Below are 20,707 nucleotides of genomic sequence, written 5' to 3'. Positions count from 1 at the left end.
CCTTAAGGAATGTTGAACTCCCCACAGACATTCCATGTGTCCTTTCTCTTTGAACAACTCACTTTGTTTCCTTTCTGCTCATCTCCCCCCGTTCCTTGTCTCTTCTGTCTCTCCTTTCCATTCTGCTGCAGGGAAACATTGTGTTGCTCAAGAATGTATCAGCTCTGTCTTAGATGTTTCTTACAATTCCCTTATAAAGACGAAACCTAATCAAACCATCTTCGACAACACTACAGAAGTATAAAATTCAAGTGGATGGTAGAGTTCAGATCTCGGCACGGTGCTGAGGTTTCTTCTTGAGCTCTAGAGACATCATTGACTTTTTGCTTTCCTATGAGTTTCTTGGTTCATCATAAACTCACTGGAACATACGAGGTCAGCTCTGGCTGTCACGGTTGCTAAGGCACTTTCTAATGTGAGTGTGTGGGTTTTGTGCTGTGCGGTGTTTTCTGGGGGATATGTTTGTAGGTTAGAGTGCATAGTCACGTCACACACACACACACACACAGAGAGAAAGGGATAGACACATAGTACACATAAGTGAGGAAACTGAAACACCTGCCAGTGTGAAAAGTAATGAAGACCGTTGTATTAAACTTTGTTTATAAGCACGTGTGATGCAGACTTAGCACAGACGCTTCTATAAACACCTGCATACCCCAGCAGACGGTGATGCAGTTGGTTACAGTCATCTGCCAAAATGCAATGGGACCTACACTTCTGCTCAAATCAAACCCAAAAAAATTCTGTAACCCGTATGATTTTCTTTCTTCTGCAAATGTATTTTGAAAATGGACACTGCATGTGTCATTTCTTAAAAAATCTTCTTTTGTGTTCAACAGAAGAAACAGTCCTAAACAAGTTATGAAGTTACCAGAATTTTTATTTTTGGGTGAACTGTGCCTTTAATTTTCCTAACTGATACAACTCCAAAGCTCAATCAATTAAATTGTTTATTAATGTAATGATCACACTAAAACGTTGCTTATTTGCATAATTATGTCCTGTAACGGTTGCCAAGCAACTTAGAACGTTACTCCGCGTATTGCACATTGGCTTCGAACGCAGTTCCGATGAGAATTACAGTCGCGGTGTCGGCGGTTCGAGTCGCGAGCTCGTGTTCGTATGAGCTCATCCAAAACTCGTTCCAGTATCCCGCGGAGGAAGCAACAGGTCGGATGCGTCGAGGATGACACGAGCATTCCAGCGAACTGCTGGGAACCTTCAGATGCCGATGAGTCACCGTTTCCAGAGGCACGCCACCGTGCCGTTACCAATTCGGTTTCTCGCTACCGCACTTCTTCACTGTCTTTGTCTGGAGCTCCCGTCCGCAGCGCATGGGCATTCCCCATAAAACAGGTGACTACATGCTTCGGTTAGGCACAAGGGAACGGTCTTAAGGAAGGGGTATAATTACACATCCTACATCATTCTTTCATCAATCTATTGCGATACGGGTTGCCACATCTGTATGCGCGACGCGCGTGGTGTTTCCGGGGCATATCGAAGATGTCGATGTGATGACACAAAGAGTTAAGGAATATCAATAAAATACTGCAAACCGTCAACATATTTTATTGCAAAGAAATCTGATTTTTGGAAGTAAATATAGATTTTTAGCCTACTATTATTCAAATTGTAATAGAAAGATATTCAAAAAAGATTTCTGCAAAAAAAAGTATTTATTTGTGTATTACGCAATATAGCCAACATATTAAGCTATATTCAACCGTACTGTATGTACAATGCACAATTACGGAATTGTAGATCCACTTCAGACTTTAAATACATTTCCCATCAAACAGTTTACATACCGCCAATGCGCGTCAGTTTTGATGTACAGTATTGATGTTTGTAAACATCTTTGATCTCAAACATTTTAGTGACTGCTGTACTGGCAGAGGCTCCACGAGACCCCTCCTAAACGCAAACCTACACAACGGACCCTTGCTAAACCCAAATCGCGCATGCATTGGTTAGACAAAAAAACCTGAACGACATTATACAACGACTGCGAGTCAGTACATCATTCACTCTCCCTACTGCTAATCGATGCGCTGTTCAAAGACCTCATTGACTATTAATGACACATTCTTCCACACCGAGACAGCGGTCAACACCACGTCAAAGACAAAAGAGCATCTCAAACCGGCGATGGCCGATTAAAGCCTCGAAAATGAAACCATCACGAAGTCCTACCTGGTTGGAACATACTTTGGAAGTAGAAGATGACCAGAATAAAAGATCCTAAACAAGTGGCCAGCACCATCCGGCAGATCCTACTCATCCTCATGAGGTCCAGAAGCGTCTGTTTCATGGCTGGGCACGGAGAGACGGAGGGACGGGGGGCTGGCTGCCGAGCCCCGTACAGCGGGTTTGTGTTTGATGCTGATGGTGGCTCTCGCTGCTGCCGCCTGCGTCCGTGTCTCAATGAGCTCAGCGCAGCTCCCTGGAGTGCGCTACCTTCCTCCGCACACTAGACTACTGGAGAGAGACTACAGCTGGGAGACTCCGCCCCCTCGCCGTGTTCTTCATACGGACTTTATGAAAAAAACGTGTCCACCCCCACTAACAATGGCTGTGATGCATGTAGTGATGGCTATTTCGTATGAGAATGTTGTGCCAGTAATAATCATGTTCTGTTACTCCAAACATTACCATGGTAACCTTATATTCCTTTAAAAAAATACATGATATTACCCAAAACACATAGCCTAGGGAAAATAACATGCAGAGGCCTTAATTATCGTAAATAATGATAATCGGGTAAACATTTTTATCACCACTTTTGTGGCAAATTATAAACTTGGAAAAACTGAAAAGCCATGTAAACAATTGTTCTAATCATTTTGCATTGGTCTGTGCAGTAAACACATGCTGTGGTGCTGGATTGGTGCCATCTTTATATGCCTACTAAACTCACCATGCTTTCATCAGGGGGAGAGAAGCATGTTCAGCGCGTGTGGACCGCAAGCTAAAATTCTTAAGAGACTTTGCTATATGGAAATGTGAATACCGCATAAGCTAGACAGAAAATTGAATAGATATCACTGAGGGCTAGTAATGTTAATGTGTTTTTCTTTCTAGAGGAAGACCGAACAACATGCATGTAAATAATATGGAAACTTACCAGGACACCAAACCAACATAGCTGATTGAATGTTAGCCTGTTCGCTCTTTAGGCAAATAGTCACCGTGTTTCCTGGTCAGACAGGCATACCACACACACAAGTGCAATCACAGGGGAGCAAATCACAAGCTGAAATGACTTGGCTTGCCTCAACTGGGACATGATGGATGTGGAGAGAAAATGCAATAGAATCTTATTCATTAATTACTCGGACAAATGAACGATAGTTGTTTCTACATAGTCTTTGATGGGTTTCTGTGAGTGCAAATAAGTTCGTGTTAATTGTCTGAATTCAAATGAATAATTAAGTCAGCATTTTAGAAATGAAGACCCACAACATTTCCTCCTCAATAATTTAATTATGCATTCATGGTCCGCAGCATTCAGTGCTGAGTGAGGCGCAAGTGTTTAAAATTCATGAGAGATTTTGCATCCTGGACCTGCTGATTAAAAGCACTTTCAGGGTGTCCATTCCCAAGAGGAAGTGCTCAGGGAATTAGCCCAGAATTACAAGGTCATGCTGTTGATGACTTCTGAGACTGTGAGGGGAGCAGAGAGGACTTTTTACTGTACGCTTGAATGATCACTCAAAAGCCAAATTGCATTATTAAAGCGTGTTGGGTGGCTTGTGGTTAATGCAGATATAATTTGCCAGCATTTTCTAAAAGATGTGAATGGAAGTGTGACTTGTGCCAGTTTAGAGTCAGTATATGCAGCCTGGACATGAGGTGAAATGAGGTTATACGTTTGACCAAAGGTAATTTGTTAAAGCTTTTAATGTGTATTCTAATGTCACTTGAGGAAAAGTATTGAATGCTTCACCATAACTTTCTTTTTCCACAATCCAGGCCACGATGTGCATGTTGTGTTTTGTAATATTTTAGATAAAATGCACTTAGAGGTACACATTCCTACACAAATGAGTTCTAACTGATTGCGAAACTCTTCAGAATGGTGATCTTTCAGGAACAGGATTGGAGACCCCTGAACAAGGCACTCAAAAGTGACTAAATGACAAAATAACTCAATGAAGCGAACTTACAAAATTTTCTTGAGTTTAGAACATATTGTAGGTATTTACCCCTTCAAAACTAGCTATGTGGCTATTAAAGTACGTTGCACACGTGAAAATGAATAACAATCTTATAAGAAATCTAGTACCGGCAATCTTCTCTTGAGATTTGCAGCCTGTAATAATGATTAAGCTTTAATAGGAACATTTAGAAAGATGCACCCTTAAAAAAGGTAAACAGAAATAAACACACAACTTTTAAACATTTACGTTTGTTCAGTATGCATCTAGTGCATAAACTGCGTGTGAGGCAATTAAGATTGAAAAATTGTCGTTTTTATTCATGCTCAAACAAGTTACACAACAAAACGGACAAAAGTTTAAATAAAAAACAAACAAACTTCTCTACCCATAGGTGATCTAATAAGATAACTCCCACGGTACAGGAATTAACATCGCGCCCTCTGGCGTTCAACAGGCACGCCTGCAGACGCGCGGGCACAAACGCTCTCGCGCGGCCACGTTTCCGTCCAATCAAGTCGCAGCGCGAGCACCACTCAGGTTCGTATTTGAGGCTTCGGTCAAATGATCCGCTTCAGCGGTTAATTTTGTGTTTAACGGGTAGAAATGATCGTTACCGGGCATATGTTTCGGTTTGTACTGGCCTGAAGGAGCCCGTGAATGCGGGGAATGTTGAAAGATTTATGTTTGAGGATGAGTAATGTTTTTTTTAGGGAAAACATGGAGTCTAACGTTACACACAGGCGAGGCCCTAAAGGCACATTTCCCACATTTAAGAAAGAGCAAGATTATGTGCGAAATAAAACAGTCAGTGTCTACCATTTATATTGTTGTTAAGTGAGTATTTAAATGAGTCTAAAACGAGCTATTTCTGCTGTTAAATGTCTGACGTTGGTTAGCATGAGCTAGTGTGATGCTAACCTGCTAACTGACCATCACAACAAAGAGATGGTGTACATGAAGAGAATTCACTTTAATATAAATAGTATCATAAAGGTTTGTTTGTTATACACCCATATATGTTTATACCGTAATTGGCATATATTTTTTATGACGATTGATCTGCTATGTAGTTTAAATGTATTTAGAGAGAGATACAGGATATTAAACGTGTATGCTTTTTTATGGAGTTATTATTTACCAGAATCATTTCTGTCATTATTAATCCACGGTAAGGAGCCCTTTACAATATCAAAGACTCTTATTTAACGGTTGTTTGATAAATGTCATGGTTGACTTGTGTTCTTAGATGGAAGGAGACAGCAGCACCACTGACGCCACTCAGTTAGGAATAACAGGAGAGTTTATGACTGGAGGCACATATGTCTTACAGGCCCAGGATGGTAAGGACATGTGGTCTTCATTGATCACATGTGTTTTAAATGAATAAGAAATGATTTGGAATCAAGTATATGTATGCAGCTACTGTACTGCACTCACATGTTTCCTTCATTTAAAGATGATGGGGATGAAAGTTTTAATGACCACGAAGATGGAAATGGCAGCAAAGATAATTTAAGAGAGCAAGATATTTACCTCCCTATTGCCAACGTGGCCCGCATCATGAAGAACGCCATCCCGCAGACTGGAAAGGTACTTTTGCGTTTCATCGTGTATATTGTGCATCTTTTGACTAAATCACACGTTTGTTATTGTTATCACAGATTGCAAAAGATGCAAAGGAATGTGTGCAGGAGTGTGTGAGTGAGTTTATCAGCTTCATCACGTCCGAAGCGAGTGAGAGATGCCATCAAGAGAAACGCAAGACTATAAACGGAGAGGACATTCTGTTTGCAATGTCCACGCTGGGGTTTGATATGTACGTGGAGCCCCTTAAAGTCTACCTACAGAAGTTCAGAGAGGTAATGTTTACTGTTCTCTACTATTCTCCAGGCATATCAAAATCACACTTTTATCTTTTTTTAAATGTCCAGATGTATCTTGGAAAGCGGCCACTTGAAACTATGAGAATATTGTAGTGTTCTGTAAAAGTGTAAAACATTACTGACCGGTCCAAATACAGGGCGACGATGAAAATTCCTTGGGAGAAAACATATCGCCATACCATGAACCTCATGAATATCAGTCTATTTTAGTAGTGAAGTTACATTCATATGTTTCCAAGGCAATGAAGGGTGAGAAAGGCATCGCTCCTGTAACCGTCAACGAGGGCCTTGGAGAAGAACTCACTGATGAGACTTTTAGTAAGTGCAAACTCATTCATATATAAAGTGTCGATATATCTCTTAGAGAAATTCAGACCTAGAAGCAATGCAGTAAAGGGTTTCAAAGGATAAAACTAGTATTGTCATCAAAGAATAGATCATACAGCTATTAGGCTTTGGAGCGTGGCCATTATGTTAAGTGTTGTTATACTTTTTGACTTCTAGCCGGACAGATACCTGCAGGACTGATCACTGCAGATGGCCAGCAGCAGAATGTGATGGTGTACACCACCTCATACCAGCAGGTAAGAATGTACATAAACAATGCTGTCCTGCAGATATGAATGGACAGATGAATACTATAAATCTGACTGCTCCAATTCATACATTTTTTAATAATTACTTGGTGAATAAGTCTAGGTTGCGCTGTTTTTAAACGAAACATTTCTTTCTCTCCTGTTCTAGATCCCTGGTGTTCAGCAGATACAATTCTCATGACTTTAGAAAGGAGTGGACCTTGTCCGTTGGCCTGTCCAGTGACAAACTAATCTCTTACAAAGTTGCAGGTCAGTGCAGGAAGACCAAGAGATGCCTGGTTATCACAGCAGGGAAAAAAGTGCCTGTTGCTGATTTATCATTCACTCAAGGGATGTCTTCTTAATTCATTCAGTATTATATTCAGGCCAATTTGTTTCCGTATGCTTGCTGAAGGTCATTTGGTGCAGGCCACGTTAAATTATGAGTCATTATTTGTTCCTTGTATTTAACATTTTTAAATACAGTTTGGGAAGGGGCAGTGGGAAAACATGATGGACGATCTTTGACAGCTAAGGGAATTCTCATTTGATGCCTGTTTGAAGAAGGTCTTAATGAACCTCGTGTGAATTATTGTAATGCTGTTTTTTCTAAATAAAAATGTTTGAATGTTGTTCCAGATTGGCGGATTTGTAAAACACTTCAGTAAATCTAGTTGCGTGTTTACGTTTGAATGGTTTTCAAAATGATTTATATAAATGTTTTAGATTTTAACAAATGTTTTCACTGTTTTTCCAACAGTTAACTTTATTGGAATACTTATGTTTTAAGTAAGTTTTAGCCTAATAGACAAAAAAGCCATCATGGAAATGGATGCTGAATACTTTATTAGCAAAACACTGAAACAAATATATAAAAAATGTAAATAATTCAAACCGTCGGTTTAAACTGAATGGTGGATTCAAAATGGCAAATATAACATCTAGGCAGGGAACGCATTCAGCACTGAAAACGTTGTAAACAAATGCCTATAGACGGTTTCAGTGGATGTACAAGCCTGGCCCAAAGTCTGTTTGGTTATAATGTAACAATTTATTTTCTATTTAATTTATATGAATATTTTATTGCATTTTAATTAGATGTTGAAACTACTCAACAGATTGATTCTTTGCCTACCTCTACCTGTCTATGTTGTTCTGCTTATATAGACGGTTTCAATGTTCATCAGGTTACTAAAATTACTGTAGGTATCTTTTGAAACATGCTAATGAAACATTTCAAATATAATCAACTATATGAATGTAGAAAAGCATTTTTAAAAAAGCCTCTCTTAGATGGATTATACTGATGGAATTGTAATGTTATGCGAACTTTACGGCTAATCCTATAAATTACAAACATTTCTCATTCAAAATACGTTGTAATCATGTACAGTTCTGAGGCACAGGAAGAACGTTTTCTAGTTATGCTATTATAATGTCTTGGTTAGGAGTTCTAAGAGGGCTTTTATAAATATATGTATATATGAAAAGGCAAGAAGGCAACCCCTAGGATGTTTGTGATTAAACTACAGCCTATGCAGTTCCTAAAAGTAAACCTGTGTGTTCAAAGCAATCTGCAATGTACATTATGAGAAGGGAAGTGGCTCATCTTGCAAGATTAGGATTTTTGCTCTCCGAAACCAGATTTCGGATTTCAAAACATTCCAATGCCGCCTGTCACATGCGATTATCACAACTCACAAAAAAGAAAATATGTACAACAGTGAATCTTGATATAAAAATAAGTGTAAATGTACATTTTACAGCGATGGTCCATTTATGATACAAAGACAGTACGAGCAAAGTGGACATTGAAGTCCGGTTCAATCATTCAAGGTTTTGGAGAGTGCAATAAGATGCTGAAGTTTTTGCTGCGAGTCAGAGTTCACTTGCTGGTGGTATCAGGCTCAACCACTGAAGAAGCGGAGTCTGGCTGCGTCACTGAGGATTTGATTTTGCTCGTGTCTGTCGGATGAAACATTTAGCTGTTAGCTGTACCAGATGATTGCGACTTTTACTGCAATATTTAAAACTTCATACAATTGGAAATTGGCAGCTGAGGATCATTTCTTGAAGACCAAATGAAATGCATGCATACCTTGCAGCCAGCGGATCTGAGTTGCCGGACCGTATCCCTGCTCGTTCTTAGCAGCGATGCGGAAGACTATAGCGGGACGTGCCGAACAATCGATGTGTGCATTGTTCAACTGGGCTTCGCTGACTGTGCACGATGTCTTAGTACCGCGATAGATTCGGATGAAGGCCAGCTCGCCGGTTCTCTCTGTATTGTTCCCTTTACTCTTCCTCACAGCTAAGTACATGGAATACTCCAGGATTTTCCCAGACAGAGAGGTGGGAGGCTCCCAGGTGATATGGACGGAGTCCGAATCCTAAGAGAGAATTATGGCAAAGTGTATAAAGGCCTTTAAAGAAATGTTTTGTCATCAAATGGAACGGTTATACTGTACCTTGGTGATTTTGACAGCAGATGGCGCTCCGGGAAATCCAGGTTGGCAGGTCTTAAACTCACTGACTGGACTGAAGTCACCCAAACCACAGCTGTTCAGTCCGGCAACCCTGAGTCTGTATGTTACTCCCGAGGCCAATTCCTGCTTCTGACGCCCGGTAAAACTACGACAACCAGGCAGCTTCCACTATAAGACAGGAACACAGGTGAGCTATTGACATAACACACACATTCTGTTGTTTTAATAGAAGAATGCAATTGTGGACGGACCTTACTGTCCGCTAGGTTTTGATCGGACAGGATGGATACCAAGTCACCATCCTCAGACGGCAGGAAGTAGTGTGTAACCTCACAAAACAGTGTTTTAAACACCCCCACATCAAACCACACAGAGTCCTCCGTATTCTCAGGCTGTAAGGGTAGAGGAAGAAAACGTGTCGGGGTGTTTTAAGGAGTGTTACAGGGTAGACAAGCACAGAACATAACATTAGTCCTTACGTGTTGGGATGGGGTGGGTAAGGTGTCTCGTTCTGTGAATTAGAAAAACAGCAGGAGAGACGTTTTTATTCACTTTCAACAGACCAAAGCAAACATTATAAAACTGCCCTTATTCTCATCAGTTGGCATCAGTCGCCTTTCATCATCAAACCTATTTGACTGATGTCAGTATCAAAAAACCTCGGCATGATGATGATAGACCAAGGGAAAGAATACAAGAGAAGAAAACATTCCCATACCAGACTGTGTCGTAGGCGGTACATCAGAAGTAAGGTCTGACTCTCCCGCGGGTCGGATGTCCTTACCCGTCTCTTTCGCCTTCAAAAGGCTTTCCTGAAATGTGATTGAAAAGCAGGACATATGATTGCTTAGCTTTTCTAAGCAAGCACAGATGTTACTTGTTTTAAACATCTTTTGATTTCACTCAAATTTGCAGAAAACTCACCTGTAACGAAGAGTCCCTCTCTCCTGCACCTTTGGCATCTCCACTTACAGTGTTTTTAAGTGGCTGGGAGTCTGGAAAGATGATAGACGATGAAGTGAGTATTCATTATTTCATTAGATAAGGACCCTCTAATGCATGTGCTGTGCATTGCTTTTTTTCTTTTATATTGATTTCCAGTTTGTATTAATAGTGTCTGAATATCACATTTTATCAACGGTAAATAAGGCATTTCTAATGTTAAGTGCAGTAACACGCACCTTTCTGTAAAGGGTCTTTTCCGTCTCCTGGGTCTGGTTGAGGAGTAGATTTGGATGGGGACCTGGGAGAAGCCACGGGCTGCACTTGAAGCAAATAACATTCGGCTGCAGGTAGAGGGCGCCAGGCAACATGCAGCATATTGATTGTAGACTTGACAAGGAACACAGCACCAGGAGTGGAAGGCTTCTCTACACACACACAAAAACAGTACATCAACGCACAAAACGGGTATACTGTAATTAGCAGCAATCTCCTTCCACCTTTGTCGTTTGTATCTCTCACCTGTCTCCAGGTACCACAGATCATTGCAGCAGACCTGGTAGTTATTGCACTTTCTGTATCCATCTCGTCCGCTCCAGATGTACAGACGAGTGGCGACAGCTGCCGCACAGTGGCCGGCTCGTGCTTTCGGGCAATGCGCACTGCCCTCATCCACCGACATCACACCTGTTTCCGATCCATTCTGATGTTCATCCTGAGTCAGGTTGTGCCATGTCAGCGTGTCTACAGTAAGCAAAACACAAGGCAAAAGAAGGCCGTTTGTTTTGAGCTACTGACAGTATTAATGGAGCTAATTCGTTTGGTTAGCCGTACTAGTACAAAAGTAAAACAATTGGACTCTTGACTGGATTTCTTATGATTAGATTTGTTTTTTTAGGCAAAAGGTGCGCCTACGTATTAAAAATGACAAGTTGTTCATGTCTATTTTGTATTTTCTTGAAAAGTAGGAAGAAAGTAGGACGAGTCGTACCAAGGTTTAGAATGGAAAGAGAGTTGGTGCAGACCCATTTGACTTCATCGGTAGAGGGCATGTCCTCCGCATCTCCAACAGGAACCCAGCCTCCAAACACGTATAACCTACAACAAAGAAAGAGGACAATGCTAAGGAAAACTGATGTGGGAGGTAAAATACACAAAGGTAAAATAAAATGAACACGCGAGAGAGAGGAAGATGACAATAGGCTTAATGTAAGAAAAAATAAAGTTGCGTCATTACTTGTTTCCAATCACATTGGAGGTGTGCAGACTTCTGGGTAATGGGAGTTCCCCTCTGGTTGGAGGTAATGTCCAGGTCATAGTTTCTAAAACAGAGAAAAACAAAGGCTTGTAAGAAAAGAACAACTGGGCCAAATGACAACTATATAAACAGATAGAACAGGAGTCAGGACATGCAGCTTAAAGTTTTTCCTGAAAACCTACCAAGGTCTAGCTGCCACAAGTCATTCAATCTGTGCCCACACATGCCCCCAAAAACGTAGAGCTTTGGGGAGCTGCCACCGTTGCCAGTGTACACCACAGAACTGTGGGATTCTCTGGCTGATGGTCCTCCGCCTTTGGTTTCTGGAACGTTCCAGCCTTTCACCCCGGATTGGGCCTGTAGCTCTAGTTCATAAAAGTCATCCAGGTACCTGAAAAATGTACATTTTGCGTGAGCATGTGGTTTCATGTAGTTTGAAAACACAATTACTTTCAAATTCTTTATTAAATCATGTTTACCGTGGCACGTTTCCGTTTGGGTCTCCGCTGTCATTGGCCATTCCGCCTAAAAGGTAGCATTTGTTGGCATAGAGAGTGAAGCTGTGACCGATCCGTGGACATGGGGGATCGGCATTCTTCGGTGGGCGGGGCTTCAATTTCTTCCATAGCCAACGACTGGCCTGCCAGAGAAAAACAGGGTCATCTGAAAGTACTATCCCATATTTTTAATATAAAGCAGAAATACTATTATAGTTCAGAACATTTCTGATCATGTTAAATAACTGCAAGTCCTTTAGGAAAGCAAAGAGACAACAACTCTCACCTGCAGTTCATAAAGACTGTTTGTGTATTGGCCAAATTCAACCATGCCCCCGAACACCAAGATCCGTGTTCCCTCACAGGCAAAGCCATGGGCAGCACAGCCAGGTGGGATATCACCTCGTACTGCTGGTAGGAACCACTGCCTGGTCACTAAAATGAAAAGATTTTGGCAAACCAATCATTTCATTGCAAGAATCCATTGTTCGGTATGTCCATTCAAGCGTGCAATATACTTTGTGAATGTATTTCGATGCACAATCTACACAGATCGTTGAGGTTTACGCGTGAATTGTTTTTGTACCGTGTGGAAGTGATGGAACTGATTTCCAGTGTCCTACCAGTGTTATAAACATGTAGGTTGGTCGCTATTCCCTCGTTTCCACCTCCAAACACAATCAGCAGCTCTCGGACGGCTACTGCCCGATGACCGTGCCTCGCGCGGGCAACAGGTCCAGCGGAAGACTTCGTCCTTCTCCACAAAGGGGCCTTATTCGCCATTATAGGTTATTTGTGTTTTTCTTTATAAAAGTTTAAATGCATTACAGAATAGTTAGACTGAACATGGTTGCAGTTAGCAACGCTTCCCCGGGCGTAGATTAGAATCGGCTTGCTATTGGCCGTACTCGTGTCACGTGATCCTAAAGCGCTGCAGTCTTGACCTATCAGAATCATTTTGTGCCGCCAAGCACCGCCTATTCGTTTTTACAAAAACAGTTGGCACAGTAAAAGTAATTTATAAAATATTTACATTTAAAAACGTTTTACATAATACTGGAATACACACACCAACTCTTGTTAGTAGATTTTTGTTCAAAAGTAAATATTCTATGCATTGTTCATTTTTGTCAGTTCCAAAGTAACGGTATATATTTTTATCTTAAATATATTTATCTGCGTAGTTGCTTTTTGAAAAAAAAATTGAAACGACAGTAAATAGAATAGAAATAAAATAAATAGAATAGTAATGCTTTTTTTATGTCAAATAAAAACGTCATTCACGTTTATACAGAAAATCACGCTTACTTAAAAGACTTAAGTGAGCAAGCCCAATGTTTTTATAAGTATGAGAATCATAAAATTACTCAAACGTGTCCAATCTTGGTAGTGGTTATGTCATAGACCGTACAGTATAAGGTTTAAAAAATAGCTACAGGCAATTAAGTTGTAATTACGTTTGAGAAGCCTAGAGGTCAGCAAAACTCTATATGAGCCCTTTGGATTTTCAGAGGACTATATTATTATTAAATATACCACACAACCACCATACATCATCTGGAGCATAGTGGTTTTAGAAACCTATTTAGGAAGTTAGACCCAGTCTCAAAATACAATGTATTCCTTAACGAAACCAATAGACCTTTGCCTGAGGAATATAAGAGGAGGGAATATGGCCTGCGTGATCTATTTAGTCCCAGTTAAAGCTCCCATCATATTGGCTTTGCCTGAGTTCTGTCTGTGGGTTTTGTGTCCCAGCACAAACACAACAAGCACTTTGGTTTGGTTTTGTTGAATCAGTAGGGAAATGTAGAAGTGAGAACCAGTCTCAAGAGATGCAAGAATATTTTTAGATAGTTTTAGATTTAAAAGAGAATTTTCATGGATCCCCAAGGGCACATCACCACACTTTTGCCTATATATGATATGACATTAAGACAGGCCATCAAGTGCACATTTTGCTTTTCTTGACATAACATTCTGCAACTTTTTTTCGTTGACTTAATATCTGGAGTTTATGTGATATCGATGAATCAAATAGGCTTGAGTTATCATAACAGAAAGAATCTGACTCATTCTGTGCCTTTAAGCAAATAGAAAAGAAGAATTGATCTGTTGGGTAATTTGCCATAGGTATTTGTAGACAGCTTTTCTTTTCTTTTTGATAGATGCCAGCTTATGTTTCCAACATTTTGACAACTTCTGCTGAAGTGAGAGATGACAAGTCGTCTGACAGGCCTTACATAACAACACTTTGGTTATGGTTATATAACATAAAGGTTCCTAAAATGTTTTTTGTAGTGTACACAAATAAAAATCTGAAATTAAACGGTTCCTGTCCGAGAAGAGTGTTTTTTCACCTTTATTTAGAGTGTAGCTCACGTCCGAGGCAGAAGAAACAGGTGCTCAAAAGAGGAGGAAGACTCCAGATAAACACAGACATTGCTGAGGTGAGGATAACCGAGCGGCTGTGGAAAAATAAACAAGGGGAGATCACGTGAATACAAAGAGGGAAAAACAACGATTTTGTGCAGGGGGTTAGAACAGTGGATGGAAAAAAGAGAAGGACTTTGAGTACAGGAGTGTGAGAAAACTAATGGGCTGTCCAAATCAGAGTGTTGTGATGAGATTGAAGCAAAAGGGAAAACAGAAAAGATGAGGAGACAGATGTTAGGTGGTGGAGACGCAGGGAGTTTGAGAGGACGGCATTAGGAGAGTTGTTGAGCATGTATGTAACGTGTACGTGGATACGTTGCTTTTTTGCTTTCATTATTTTGACATTGCTTGATGAAAGTGTTTCTATTTTCAAAAAAATGTCCCCCATGCTAAACGCCCTGATTCAAACAATGCTGGTTCCTTCCTGTCAACCTATTGTGTAAGGTAGAGCCGAACTACAGAACAACAATGAATGCATATCGGGTTTTTTGTTGGCAAAGTTCTTTTGTAACCTGCTGTTTACAAGCATTTGTATTGCAGTCCTAGATCTCGTAGATCTCATTTTGTATGACACATGCGGACAGGGTGACACTTCCTAAATATATACAGTATATCAGTGTTGTGTACATATTAGCATTTTTATGAGTCCAGTGAGATTATATGCGGCAATGTACAGTTCAGTTCATTTGTGTGTGCTCAGGGCTGTAGACCTGTTTTATTAGAACCTTCCTGCCGGCCCTTTAATACTTTTTTAGGCTGATAAATTCCACATGGCCCTTACCGTTATTAGATTTTCTGCTTAAAAAAAGCCCAAGAACCCTTACTGTTTGACTCAGTGGCAAGACAGGCTTTACCTGTCTGCAACATTTAGCTTGACAGATGAGCCAGATATTACCTGTCAATTGGGTTACAATCCTGTAATAAAACAGTGATTGCTTGGCAGCGGTGTTCGGGTCCCGAGGTGAAACCGGCATTACGTGACGGGGTTCTTCACATCCAAGCTTAGCCAGAATTTGCTTGTTGATAAGACTGAGATTGGGACACTGGGGCTTTTGGGGTCGACTCATTTTAAGCAGATAAGGGGAGAGACGTGGAGAGATTTTCAAGCCTCCTCTGGGGTGAAGAAAAGTTTAAACGCTTACTGAGATTGGAACTGCCTTGAGTATCCCGCTTAACATGCATAAGGTTGAATCACATTTCTCTGTCTCTCTCTCTCACACACACAAACAATCTCAAAGTAGTTGTACTCTAAGCCACACTTAAAATGTATGAATGCATTTGCATTCGAACAAAATATGAAACCATGCTGTATCAGATGCAGTTTGCGTTTTAATGTAATGTACAATTCATACATACATCAGCGTGACTTAAACGCCCTGTTTAGATCACTTGCTATAAAATCACTCGTCACTGGATGTGGAAAGTCCCGCCTACTGATCACAGTAGGACTAAGTTATTTTAAGCTTGTACTTTGCCACTTGGATGTCAGTGTCATTCTTAATAATGAAGAGGATTTGTCAATTAATTAATTCAGTGTTTATATTTTTAATGATGCATGCATTGGATTGGATAGATCATTTTAGGATGAAAGTCATGATGATTCTAGTCAAGTGCGAAATTCACAATTAGACATTCATTTCATTGTGCATCTAGGTTTGGTTTTCAATGGTGATGTAAATGGGCATGTCTGTGAAGTCAAACACGCAAGCATAGACAGGTACTTTTTACTGCCATGTTTTATTTGTTTGTTGATATGTATATACTGTATATCATCTATATTCACATATTTATTCTCTTTACATTATTTTTAACACAACAAAAGTAAAGCCAGTTACGGCAGTGAGCTTTTATACATGTAAATTATATTATATATCTATACATTAGAGAGAACCACACATCACAACATTCTTCAGAGTGCTATTATTGAATTTTGTTTGGTCATGCACACGCACACATTTATTTACTGTCTAAATAGGCACATAGACTTTTCTTCATATAATTAAAAGTAATTGTACTTATTATTAGGGATGTAACGATTCACCGTGAGCCGGTTGAAAATCGGTTATAATGAGCAACGATTCAAATCGGTTGAGGCTTGAACTGAATCGCGATACATTTTTTGAACAGCAGGGGCCGCTATTTTCACTGCAAATCTAAACGTGGATGCTGATATTTCTTAAATGCAAAAAAATCCAAGAAAAGCACATACAGTATTAGTTTGTTTATATTAAAGAGACTTTTTCTATTATTAATTTGTTATAAAATTGCAGTTTAGTTTTGTTATTTGAAATAAAACATTATTTTATCATACAAAGAAACGTGAAGCATTTAAGAAATAATGCAAGGGAAGTTGTTCATTTCTAATTTGTTTCAACTCATTTTTTCAAAATAAATCGTGAGTAAATCGTGACTAAATCGCATCGTGAGATCAGAATCGTGACTCGCATCGCATCGTGAGCTGAGTGAATCGTTACATCCCTACTTATTATTATAGCCTAACTGTAACTCTACAAGAAAATCGTTTTTGCTATTTTTTAAATTGATTTGCCACTTGTAGATTTTTTCCCCAAAGAGAGGTTTTGTCCAGTTTAGTTTACTATTGAGAATGTTATGGCTGCAAACGATACTTACAGTAAGTACAGACACACCCACACAATACACTCTTTATATCCCGCACAATCAAAGAGCTTCATGTCATTGGTGTAAACTGATAAAACACTTTTGCCTTAGGAAGGAAGCATCATTTCCCACCATTATAGCACATGTAGTAAGCACAGCAATAAGCAAAATCAAAGTCACAGACTTTAGCCATAATAAAAAAGTGCATCACATCAATAACGTGCTGTAAAGAAAATGTATAATCTATATTATTGAACAAGTTATTCTTATGAAGTTAAAGCATTAGTTCATAGGGCATCCGTTGAAGGCTGTCATTAATCCATTCCCATGTACTCTCTCTATATGCAGCTGTCAATCATTATGAGACAGGCTCTTCCCCCAATGATGTAAACTTGAAGTAAAAAGCAGAATCTTATCAGACCACATAATGTTGCTGAGCAGTGCACATAGCCATTCAAAACATATTTCTACATGTGTGAAGTTTAATTGAATGTCTCTTTATCTGGTCCCACCACACGTGGCTCCGAGGACTCCATAAACATGCATTGATTTGGTTTACACGAGCAATCAACGGAAACACATTGACTTGATTTGCAAGAATAGTCTGGCCCTGTAGACTGACTGGACTTTCGGGAGTTGCACGGCTCCCTGAAAGAATCAAAGCCATCCTTTGCCATCCGGGCAGTTGCTAACTTGATCAGAAATGTGTTTTTTCTGATGCTGCTGTCTGAATCCTCTTTTCGTAGCGAGTTTCGGGGTCTGCTACAGCAGGGGAAACATCTTAAAAAGTCGTGGAGGAGGTGGCCGCTAAAGAGCATGTAGATCCAAGGGTTACAGCAGCTGTTGAGACTCGCCAACAAAGCTGAGAGGGTCACAGCAGCGTTTTCAGAATCTTAAAGAAATAAGAAAGGTTACAGGTTTAGAGCGTACATAAGCTATCAGCACGGTGTGCCTGAGTACAGGGAGTGTGCATACTGTGTTTCTATCGGATAAAATCGTGATTACAAGATATTTTTGACAACGTTCCATAGAGCTGGGTCAGAAAGGCAAGGGATAGAATTGCATGTTTAAATAGTGTGACGATATCATGTAGTTTTTATCGACGTGCGCATCTCTTCATGCGTAATTTCCATTACTGTGTTATAGCGCGTCTGGCGACATTAAGTATACTCGCACCAAATTCCTCATTTTCTCCTCATTTCACAATATCTGCTGTGTGACTCTATTCGATTAGGCGATTATGTCTTTTTGAAGATAAATATGTTTTTTAATAGCCTACTGTTTTTTTGAGACAGCATTTTGTGCGCTCTATTTACGCACAGATGTGTAGTTGTTTACAGAAGCTGTATGGTGGTTTCATAAAGATTAAAAGATAACAGGTCAGTAACAATATTCATTTTCAGAATTTTGACTTTTATTCATATAATTCATAGAGAATTATGACCATCGAATCTTTTTCCAAGTGCGTTTCCATATTGAAAGACTACACCTTATAATAGAAATTTCATTCGCATTGCTTTTTGGACACAGATGAATATTTGTAGTACTTCGTACTGTGCCATTTATGTGCATATGGCAATTTACCATCCCATGAAAAGTTTACATCCCAGACTGACCACATCTGCACGATGAAGAAGGGCGCCCAGCAAACGATATACGCCAAAACAATCACGAACGTCATCTTGACCGTTCTCAATTTGGCTCTCGAGATGATTGTGACACTACTGACAGACGCTTTTCCGATCATCCCCTTTTTCGCGTTGTGCGGCGTTCCTCTTTTAGTCTTGCACTTTATGTTCTTCCAAATAGTTTGGCATATGAACCCGTAGCAGATCACGAGAACGACGACAGGGATGAGGAAGATGCCCACCGTGATCCATGTGATGTAGGCTCGTATGCCCCACGGCTCGATGAAGTGTCCCCAGCAGTCGTAAACACCCGAGCCGTTCTGGATCTCGCTCAGGGAGAAGATGAAGTATTGAGGTGTGCTGAGCAACAGGCTGCACAGCCAAGTGGACCCGATCATGATGTACGCGCGCTTGGTGGGCTGCTGAAGGGTCTTCAGCGGGTGACAGATGGCGATGTATCGATCCAGAGTCATCATCACCATCATATAGGTGGACGCGAACATCCCGAGGACTTGGAGATGCTTCACGATCCGGCATAGGAAGTCAGGTCCGTAGAATCGAAAGGTGATCTCCCAGCACAGCTGCGGGAGGACCTGAAAGAAAGCCACCACCAGATCCGCAAGGCTCAGGTGCTTGATAAACAGGTGCATGCGCGAGCTCTTCTTCTTGGTGTTGCGCATCGCCAGCAGCACGCTCAGGTTCCCGATCACGGCTACGAGGAAGGTGACGCTTAAAACCGTGATCTCTATTTTGGCCACCTCTTCGTTCCGACCGAACGGGTCGACGTCGTTGCTTTGGTTCGCCATGGTCGGGTCTGGAAACATGGTCTGGTTCTCGTGCGTAAAATTCTCTCCGTTCCGGAGCATCAGGTATGTGGAGAGGCGCGCGCTTCCCTGGGCTTCATCGCTCATGCGTATTGACAACACAAGTGGGATCCCTGCAGTTTTCGGTGTCTTTGACAGTGGAGAACACCGTAGGCCTACTTAAGAATCCGAAAGACAGATCATACTCGGGCACACTGCACAACGTAGATGAGCGAAGACCACGGCTTGAAGGTTGCCTGACAAGTGTTGCGTTCCTTAAATCCAGCCCCAGTTGCAGGGCTTGGAACTTAAGGGCCGCCCCTGATTTTCTCTGCTCGTATGTACGCCCATGACACAAAAATCGAATGCTTCTTGCGCGCACGCAAATATACCTTAAATATTGCGTTAATTTATAAAATGGCTTTATCAAATCTTTGCAATGTTTCTATTAGTGTTTGAAGGAATAAAAAACGCCCGATAAACTTAAGAACAAATACTTCCCCCATGCCCATGGCAACATAACTTAAGTTTCTTTGAATAAATATTTGGATATCTATTGGCAACAGCCATTCTAAAGGAAGCTCAAAAATTGGTAACGAGCAACAGGTGCGCGTCTGTAACGAGAGCGCGCTCAATAATACACTCAATGATGAAACTGGTTGCGATGTGAAAGATATGAATCCGTTATTATACTGTGTTCGTAAAATATTAAAAGCACGGTTTAAGACCATAAACATCGGAGGAGGAAGATGTACAACGTAATACGTATTTTGGCCAATATTCCAAAATGTACATTTTCATAAAAGTTGTTTGTTCAAAACAGTCACATTCTAGTGATGTGCAATGTGTAGCATCTAAATTATACATAGCCTACACACAATATCATAATGTCATCTTAATCTGGTACACCAAGTTATTTAGGGAAAATGAATTGAACTGAAGGCACTTACTTAATGTTGAACCCATGCCAAGGTTTATGGAAACGAAAGGCCATTTGCATTGTGGGATATTGCATTCCACCCAGTGGTCTAGTTATTTAAGGGATGTTTTGACAAATGCAGTAGGTCATTCCAGTATTTCATGTATACAGAAATGTCACATACTGCGCACAGTATGCGTGCTGCAAGTGCATGTGTGGTGGTACGCTACTCTGAACGCAGGCTATGTTACGCTCACGGAGAAAAGCTCTCAGCTCCTGGCATTAATCAGACTCTGTTTAAACATGACTGTGTAATACAAGCTTGTGGTGATAAGGATTTGAATTAAACATCCCATAATTGTGGTTTGAGAGAGAGAGAGAGAGAGAGAGAGAGAGAGAGAGAGAGACCGTAACTAGACTTGCACACATGCTATGATTTTGTAGCCAAGAAATCAATAGGGTTATAATAACGTTTGCATTTCATGTTTGCTCTTT

The 20,707-nt window shown here is 40.5% G+C and overlaps 4 protein-coding genes and 1 long non-coding RNA gene across 14 annotated transcripts in view; 2 read left to right on the top strand and 3 right to left on the bottom strand.

Annotated features, from left to right (window-relative positions):
• chst11 (carbohydrate (chondroitin 4) sulfotransferase 11) overlaps positions 1–2,847 on the bottom strand; it is a 32,254-nt gene extending 29,407 nt beyond the window's left edge. The window contains exon 1 of one of the 2 annotated variants that reach the window (XM_057323522.1): positions 2,215–2,847. In XM_057323522.1, the coding sequence (XP_057179505.1) occupies positions 2,215–2,317 (103 nt within the window). In that variant the 5' untranslated portion in view covers positions 2,318–2,847. Of the gene's footprint in view, positions 1–2,199 lie in introns of both variants that reach the window. The other variant, XM_057323521.1, reaches the window with a different exon arrangement.
• nfyba (nuclear transcription factor Y, beta a) lies at positions 1,086–7,259 on the top strand. 5 transcript variants are annotated; one of them, XM_057323526.1, is made up of 7 exons: positions 1,086–1,359; positions 5,413–5,506; positions 5,623–5,756; positions 5,828–6,025; positions 6,289–6,367; positions 6,554–6,633; positions 6,794–7,259. In XM_057323526.1, the coding sequence occupies exons 1-7, from the start codon at positions 1,126–1,128 to the stop codon at positions 6,824–6,826; spliced, it is 852 nt and encodes a 283-aa protein (XP_057179509.1). In that variant the 5' UTR covers positions 1,086–1,125; the 3' UTR covers positions 6,827–7,259. The 5 variants fall into 5 exon arrangements, with proteins under 5 accessions (XP_057179509.1, XP_057179512.1, XP_057179510.1 ...); XM_057323529.1 differs by lacking the exon at positions 1,086–1,359 and adding an exon at positions 4,631–4,703; XM_057323527.1 differs by lacking the exon at positions 1,086–1,359 and adding an exon at positions 4,710–4,970.
• Positions 7,260–7,453: 194 nt separating this feature from the next.
• On the bottom strand, positions 7,454–12,901 carry hcfc2 (host cell factor C2). Its single transcript, XM_057323510.1, has 15 exons — positions 12,431–12,901; positions 12,094–12,242; positions 11,790–11,950; positions 11,493–11,701; positions 11,290–11,374; positions 11,044–11,150; positions 10,575–10,796; positions 10,292–10,480; positions 10,035–10,105; positions 9,829–9,922; positions 9,590–9,621; positions 9,362–9,502; positions 9,093–9,278; positions 8,723–9,014; positions 7,454–8,589 (listed from the first exon to the last, which is right to left on the bottom strand). Exons 1-15 carry the CDS (start codon positions 12,588–12,590, stop codon positions 8,510–8,512), a joined length of 2,178 nt encoding a protein of 725 aa, XP_057179493.1. The 5' UTR covers positions 12,591–12,901; the 3' UTR covers positions 7,454–8,509.
• Positions 10,687–20,707, top strand: part of LOC130547545 (uncharacterized) — a 31,710-nt gene continuing 21,689 nt past the window's right edge. For 3 of the 4 annotated variants that reach the window (XR_008961892.1, XR_008961894.1, XR_008961891.1), the window contains exons 1-2: positions 10,687–10,801; positions 11,018–11,211. This is a non-coding gene — a long non-coding RNA (uncharacterized LOC130547545). The remainder of the gene's footprint in view (positions 10,802–11,017; positions 11,212–20,707) is intronic. The other variant, XR_008961893.1, reaches the window with a different exon arrangement.
• Positions 15,860–20,601, bottom strand: avpr1ab (arginine vasopressin receptor 1Ab). 2 transcript variants are annotated; one of them, XM_057323519.1, is made up of 2 exons: positions 18,447–20,601; positions 15,860–17,754 (listed from the first exon to the last, which is right to left on the bottom strand). In XM_057323519.1, the coding sequence occupies exons 1-2, from the start codon at positions 19,399–19,401 to the stop codon at positions 17,345–17,347; spliced, it is 1,365 nt and encodes a 454-aa protein (XP_057179502.1). In that variant the 5' UTR covers positions 19,402–20,601; the 3' UTR covers positions 15,860–17,344. The 2 variants fall into 2 exon arrangements, with proteins under 2 accessions (XP_057179502.1, XP_057179503.1); XM_057323520.1 differs by having other exon boundaries at positions 17,662–17,754; positions 18,479–20,601.

The sequence above is a fragment of the Triplophysa rosa genome, linkage group LG24, assembly GCF_024868665.1.
Source record: "Triplophysa rosa linkage group LG24, Trosa_1v2, whole genome shotgun sequence".
NCBI classification, from domain to species: Eukaryota; Metazoa; Chordata; class Actinopteri; order Cypriniformes; family Nemacheilidae; genus Triplophysa; species Triplophysa rosa.
This window is presented reverse-complemented; position numbering and strand designations above follow the sequence as displayed.

Excerpts from the sequence above, each read along its gene's own strand:
- nfyba (XM_057323526.1), top strand. The coding sequence starts at position 1,126 with ATGAGCTCATCCAAAACTCGTTCCAGTATCCCGCGGAGGAAGCAACAG. Across the intron at positions 6,026-6,288 it reads ACCTACAGAAGTTCAGAGAG|GCAATGAAGGGTGAGAAAGG; the intron begins GTAATGTTTACT and ends TATGTTTCCAAG. Across the intron at positions 6,368-6,553 it reads ACTCACTGATGAGACTTTTA|CCGGACAGATACCTGCAGGA; the intron begins GTAAGTGCAAAC and ends TTTGACTTCTAG.
- hcfc2 (XM_057323510.1), bottom strand. The coding sequence starts at position 12,590 with ATGGCGAATAAGGCCCCTTTGTGGAGAAGGACGAAGTCTTCCGCTGGA. Across the intron at positions 10,106-10,291 it reads AAAAGACCCTTTACAGAAAG|ACTCCCAGCCACTTAAAAAC; the intron begins GTGCGTGTTACT and ends TCATCTTTCCAG. Across the intron at positions 9,923-10,034 it reads AGAGGGACTCTTCGTTACAG|GAAAGCCTTTTGAAGGCGAA; the intron begins GTGAGTTTTCTG and ends ATCACATTTCAG.
- avpr1ab (XM_057323519.1), bottom strand. The coding sequence starts at position 19,401 with ATGAGCGATGAAGCCCAGGGAAGCGCGCGCCTCTCCACATACCTGATG. Across the intron at positions 17,755-18,446 it reads TGTAAACTTTTCATGGGATG|ATTCTGAAAACGCTGCTGTG; the intron begins GTAAATTGCCAT and ends TATTTCTTTAAG.